The 6,510-nt window shown below is 39.5% G+C and overlaps 1 protein-coding gene and 1 non-coding gene across 4 annotated transcripts in view; one reads left to right on the forward strand and one right to left on the reverse strand.

Moving 5' to 3' along the window:
• Positions 1–13: 13 nt before the first annotated feature.
• LOC108318135 (ATP-dependent RNA helicase DDX50) overlaps positions 14–6,510 on the reverse strand; it is a 15,090-nt gene continuing 8,593 nt past the window's right edge. For all 3 annotated transcript variants that reach the window (XM_017548935.2, XM_017548937.2, XM_017548936.2), the window contains 5 exons: positions 4,279–4,354; positions 3,680–3,858; positions 1,320–1,437; positions 1,023–1,208; positions 14–475 (listed from right to left, as the gene is read on the reverse strand). In XM_017548935.2, the coding sequence (XP_017404424.1) occupies positions 309–475; positions 1,023–1,208; positions 1,320–1,437; positions 3,680–3,858; positions 4,279–4,354 (726 nt within the window). In that variant the 3' untranslated portion in view covers positions 14–308. The remainder of the gene's footprint in view (positions 476–1,022; positions 1,209–1,319; positions 1,438–3,679; positions 3,859–4,278; positions 4,355–6,510) is intronic.
• Positions 2,809–2,912, forward strand: LOC119474162. The gene has a single exon (XR_005203456.1). It is a non-coding gene; the product is annotated as a U6 spliceosomal RNA (small nuclear RNA).

Raw genomic sequence — 6,510 nt, forward strand, 5'->3', positions numbered from 1 at the left:
TTTGCTGTTTTGGGTTTTTTTTTTTTTTTTTTTTTTTTTTAGCTGCTTTAAAGAGAGAAAGAAAGAAATACTTTAAATCTGTCTCTATGGCTGTTTGTATGTTTCCTATTAGGACTTTCCTATTCATGTGCTCCCTCACCCCCTGCCCTATTTATTCTATTCTGCTACTCAGTCTCAGACTACAAAAATAAATAGGTATTTTATTGACTAAGAGCAGAAAACAGAGATTAGGCCTGAATAAGAATCCAAAACTTAGGTTTAGCTTCAACAAATGTCAAAAGTAAATACCAACTAAAAGCTAAAATCTATCATGCTAGAAAGCTACTTACTTCCACAGTGGTTGCAGCCTTTTGAGTCATTTTTCCAACAAGGTCAACCTGTTCATATCTGGATTTCATGTATTTTTTTGCAACTTTGTATACCCACTGTGGGCAAGTTGCAGAAAAAAGTAAAGTCTGAGGATTGTCTTCAGAATCTTAAATAAACAAAAAGAATTCAAATGTTTTCTTAATTTCCCACGATGTAGCCAGCTCTTAAAAATCCTCCCCAAGCTTCAAAAAAATAATGAAAAATTCAAAACTTGGGGTGGATTTTTAACATACAGAATTCATTGCAATTATTAAAATTTTCAACTTGCAAAAATGGGGGACAATTATGAAGAGAACTGAACCCAGAAGGAAGGGGAGAATTTAAGAAGGAACAATGAACAAAGAAATCAATGAGTTAGTAAAAGTACCGACTATAAAAAAAAAATAGAAAAAAGCATAGGAAGCTAAGAAAATAGTTAAAAGGATGCTATCATACTTTTTTCAGAGACAGAACAGATACCAAATTATTTTAGTTTTGTTAGAACAAATTATCTCAGCAGTATTCTTTTCTAGTCAATATGAATCGCAGGGGGACACTATAGAAGACAGTTAGAACTTTGTTAAAACACTGGGGACACTGAAATAAAAATTATTAAATAAAAACTTAAGATGGAAGAGTAATTGCTAATGTGCTTATTTTGAATTAGGATATACCAGTTTTGTAGGATTCGTGAATAATATCTTCAACTTGTTCAGCAAAACCTAAATCTAACATTTGATCCACTTCATCAAGTACAACATGGCGCAGTTTAGAAAGATCCAATCGGCCACTCTGCAGATGGTCTTTGATACGACCAGGGGTTCCAACCAAGATGTCAATACCATTTCGAATATGATTAACTGTGAGAAGAGAGAAATGCCACCAATATGTGAAAATCACACTTTCACATTATTTCTTTAAATTTAAGTATCAAACATATCTTTGCACTTCTTTCACACATATTTACTCACTTTGGCTTTGATATGATGTTCCACCATAAAAACATGCCACACTGAGTTTCCTAGTTATATCTTTGAAGTCTTTGGCTACTTGATTTGCCAGTTCCCTTGTTGGAGCCAAAACGAGTACCTGAGCAAGAGGTTTAAAAAACAAAAAGATATTTTCCTAAAGACTTATGTAAGTTAAAATCGAGACTTTTTTTAGGTGCATTTAAAACCAGGAATCTTAACATTAATGTCGTAAGTACTTAAAGACACAGCACAAATAGCAAATAAGAACACCAGCATATATTTATTATATCCTCCTCCCTTCCTTCAGGTCTCTTTAGTGAGGTTCTCAAGCCTCCTTTCATATCTCCCTGCCCTTATCATTTCTTCTCAGCCCTGATGCCACCTAAGATAATGATATTTTACTTATTTGCTGATTGTCTATCTCATCCAATAAAATGTAAGCTCCATGAAGGCAGGGATTTATGTCAGTTTGGGTTACTATATTCCTAACACTTCAAACAGTGCTTGGTACAGTACAAGAAACTCAGAAACATTTGTTAAATGAATGACTGTTCACCATGTGCTGGGAACTAATGCTTTACAGGAATTATCTAATTTGATTTTCATAAAAACCCATGGGTGGCATTATTACACCATTTTCATAGATGAGAGACTTATGTCCCAGAGAAGTAAAGTCTTGCCCCAAATCAAACAGCTAGAAATGGTGGAGCTGGAATCTCCAGTTAACATCTGTCTCATACAAAAGCTTTTTAAGGCAGCTTTGGGGCCAGGCATGATGGTTAACACGTATAATTCCCAACACCTTGGAAGACCAGGTGGAAGGACTGCTTGAGGCCAGTAGTTTAAAACCAGCCTGAGCAACATAGCGTGACCCCAACTCTACAAAAAATTTAAAAATTAACCAAGTATGGTGGCACCTGCCTGTAGTCCTATCTACTGGAGAGACTGAGAGGAGGAGAGAATTGCTTGAGCCCAGGAGTTCATAGTTACAGTGAGCCATGATCACCCTGCTGTACTCCATCCTGGGCAACAGGGTAAGACCCTGTCTCTTAAAAAAAAAAAAAAAAAGCAGTGTTGAAATTATGTCCTATTTCAGTCTTTTCCTAATTTCACCCCAAAAACGTAACTCTCCAAAAAGATTTATCCATTTATCCTGTAAGTCAGCATAGCTGATCCAAGACGATTATGATTTAATTATATTTATGTATGTTAATTTGCTCTTATAATACCACTCAGAAGCCTTAGAAAGAACAAATTACTTTTAGTCATTCAGGTGTTCATATGATGATGACAGTATTTTTCTTCATTTTTACAATCCTTAAGTATACACAGCTTTGCTTTTTAGGTCAAATTTTAGGCTTATATTTTACTAGTCTCCTCTGTTGGTTGATTTTACATTTATAAAATAAGACAGATGTCTAGTACTCCAATAATATATGAACTAGCAATATAATTTCTATAATACTCTTCTTAAAAAGTCCATCTGTGTGTGCTCACTTCAGCAGCACATACACTAAAATTGGAATGTCACAGAGATTAGCATGACCCCTGCACAAGGATGACACGAAAATTCATGAAGCTTTCTATACTAAAGGGAAAAAAAGTCAACACTGAAATAAATGATACTGAACATTTACCGAATGACAAATAAATGAATGTCTCTTTAGAAAATTCACTTGTTTAAAAGCAAAAGTCAGGACGGAAAAAAGAGAACGGTCAAGTAGGCTGGGTGGGGTGGCTCACGCCTGTAATCCCAGCACTTTGGGAGGCCAAGGCAGGCAGATCACCTGAGGTCAGGAGTTCAAGACCAGCTTGGCCAACATAGTAAAAACCTGTCTCTACTGAAAATACAAAAATTAGCTGGGCATGATAATGGGTGTAATAGCTGTAATCCCAGCTATTTGGGAAGCTGAGCCAGGAGGATCACTTGAACCCAGGAGGCGGAGGTTGCAGTGAGCCAAGATTGCACCACTGCACTCCAGCCTGGGCAACGGGAGCGAAACTCTTGTCTCAAAAAAAAAAAAAAAAAGAAAAGAGTCAACTAAATATTTAAACTGTAAATAAGATTTACTGGCTTTATAATACATAAAATTATCAAAGACATCTATGGATCCACGCATATCACATTCATATGCAATAAGTACTTCACTTCAACTTCTCTTGAGATTTCTTTTTGTGAAAAATAACATATTTTTGCTTTATGCCACAGCTCTACTTTTCTATCTTGGGGGTACTAGTAACTTAAGACTATAGAAAATCTTAAAGACTAAAGAAAGAATAAAGACTAAAGAAAAGTGTAACTCTTTCTTTCCCTTTCCGTTACGTTAACATTTAAAGCTCTTACTCCCTATAATGATTACCTTTGGTGAGCGGCTTTTTTTAATTGTTTCTTGATTTCTTTGTAGTCTTTCAATCAAGGGAATGGCAAAAGAGAATGTCTTTCCTGTTCCTGTCCGTGCTTGAGCTATTAAATCTTTTCCTTCATATACAGGACCAAAAGTCTTAACTTGAATAGGAAAGAGGTATGTTACCCCTCGACCTGTAAAATGAGATTCCATTAAAATATTTCTTTAAGGCTAGCATTAGGAAAAAATACATTCATTTGAAAATGACAATAGGCCGGGCACAGTGGCTCACGCCTGTAATCCCAGCACTTTGGGAGACCGAGGCAGGTGGATCATGAGGTCAGGAGTTTAAGACTAGCCTGGCCAATATGGTGAAACCCTGTCTCTACTAAAAATACAAAAATTAGCTGGGTGTGGTGACACATGCCTATAATTCCAGCTACTCAGGAGGCTGAGGCAGCAGAATTCCTTGAACCTGGGAGGCAGAGGTTGCAGTGAGCCAAGATTGCGCCACTGCACTACAACTTGGGTGACAGAGTAAGACTCTGTCTCAAAAACAAACAAACAAACAACGCAAAAAAAAAAAAAAAAAAAAAAAAACCAAAACTGCATACCTTTCAGAAGCTTTATAGTCTCTTCAGAAATAGGGAAATTGGAGAAGGCTCCTTCTTTCTGTTCACGTGTTAAGGTCTGTAAAAATGAAATCAATGTCCTAAATAATATAATTTATATTAAACTCTTTCTCATTTACATTTTTAATTTTGCTAAACAAACAAATCAACTTTAGTTAGTACTTGCAAAAACTGTACAGATTAACTTAAATTAACTTACAAGGAAAATTAGTGGGACACTGGCTGGGCGCAGTGGCTCACGCCTGTAATCCCAGCACTTTGGGAGGCTGAGGTAGGCAGATCACAAGGTCAGGAATTTGAGACCAGCCTGGCCAACATGGTAAAACCTTGCCTCTACTAAAAATACAAAAATTAGCTGGGCGTGGTGGTGCGCACCTATAGTCCCAGCTACTTGGGAGGCTAAGACAGGAGAATCCCTTGAACCCGGGAGGCAGAGGTTGCAGTGAGCCAAGATCGCGCCACTGTACTCCAGCCTGGCAACAGAGTAAGGAGTAAGACTCTGTATCCAAAAAAAAAAAAAAAAAAATAGTGGCACACTCTTTTAGACGGAATCTTGCTCTGTCACCCAGGCTGAAGGGCAGTGGCATGATCTCGGCTCACTGCAACCACTGTCTCCTAGGTTCAAGCAATTCTCCCATCTCAGTCTTCCAAGTAGCTAGGATTATGGGTACCCACCATCATGCCCAACTAATTTTTGTATTTTAGAAGAGATGAGGTTTCACCATGTTGGCCAGACTAGTCTTGAACTCCCGACCTCAGGTGATCTGCTGGCCTCAGCTTCGGACTCCCAAAGTGCTAGGATTACAGGCATGAGCTACCACGCCAGGCTTTTTTTTTCAGACAGGGTCCCACTCTGTTGCCCAGGTTGGAGTGCAGCGGCAGCATCATAGCTCACTGTCACCTCAACTTCCGGGCTGAAATCCTTCCCACCTCAGCCTCCCAAGTAGCTGGGACCACAGGTGCATGCCACCACACTCACCTACTTTTTTAAATCTTTTGTAGAGACAAGATATGTTACCCAGACTGGTCTCACTATGTTACCCAGGCTGGTCTCAAACTCCTGGCCTCAAGAGATCCTCCCGGCCGGGCACAGTGGTTCACACCTATAATTCCAGCACTTTGGGAGGCCAAGGCAGGCACACTACCTGAGGTCAGGAGTTGGAGACCAGCCTGACCAACATGGAGAAACCTCGTCTCTCTACTAAAAATACAACAAATTAGCTGGTCAGGGTGGCACATGCCTGTAATCCTAGCTACTCAGAAGGCTGAAGCAGGAGAATTGCTTTAACCTGGGAGGTGGAGGTTGTGGTGAGCCAAGATCACACCATTGCACTCCAGCCTGGGCAACAAGATTGCAACTCCATCTCATTTAAAAACAAAGAGAGAGAGAGATCCTCCTGCCTTGTCCTCCAAAACTGCTGGGATTATAAGCATGAGCCACCATGCCCAGCCAAAAAGGCTATTTATTAATCTAAATCATACTTACAGATATAGACAAAATTATAAAATTAACATAAGCCTATAAACTAAGCCAAAAAAAATTACACAATGAGAAATGTAAAACACAGAAAGTAGCTGGGCATCATGGTGGGTGGCTGTAATCTCAGCTACTTGGGAGGCTGAGGCAGGAGAATTGTTTGAACTCAGAAGGTGGAGGTTGTAGTGAGTGGAGATCGTACCACAGCACTCTAGCATGGGTGACAGTGAGACTGTCTGAAAAAAAAAATTACAAAAATTATACACTGTTGGCCAGATGCAGTGGCTCAAGCCTGTAACCCCAACACTTTGGGAGGCCAAGGTGGTAGGATCACTTAAGCCCAGGAGTTCAAGATTAGCCTGGGCAACACAGTGAGACCCCATCTCTATAAAAAACAAACTAACTAAATAAATAATATAATATACTATCACTGTAGAAACTTTTGAAACTGGTCGAGCCCAGTAGCTTATGTCTGTAATCCCAGAACTCTGGGAGGCCAAGGCTAGTAGATCACTTGAGGCCAGGAGTTCAAGACCTGTCTGCGCAACATAGGGAGACACCATCTCTCCTAAAAATACACAAATTAGCCGGGTGTGGTGGTATGTACCTATAGTCCCACCTACTCAGGAGGCTGAGGTGAGAGGATCACCCGAGCTCAGGGAGGATGAGGCTGCAGTGAGCCATGATCACACCACTGTACTCCATTCTAGGCAATAGAGTGAGACCCTTTCTCAAAA

Source organism: Cebus imitator, unplaced genomic scaffold (genome assembly GCF_001604975.1).
Source record: "Cebus imitator isolate Cc_AM_T3 unplaced genomic scaffold, Cebus_imitator-1.0 Scaffold215, whole genome shotgun sequence".
NCBI classification, from domain to species: Eukaryota; Metazoa; Chordata; class Mammalia; order Primates; family Cebidae; genus Cebus; species Cebus imitator.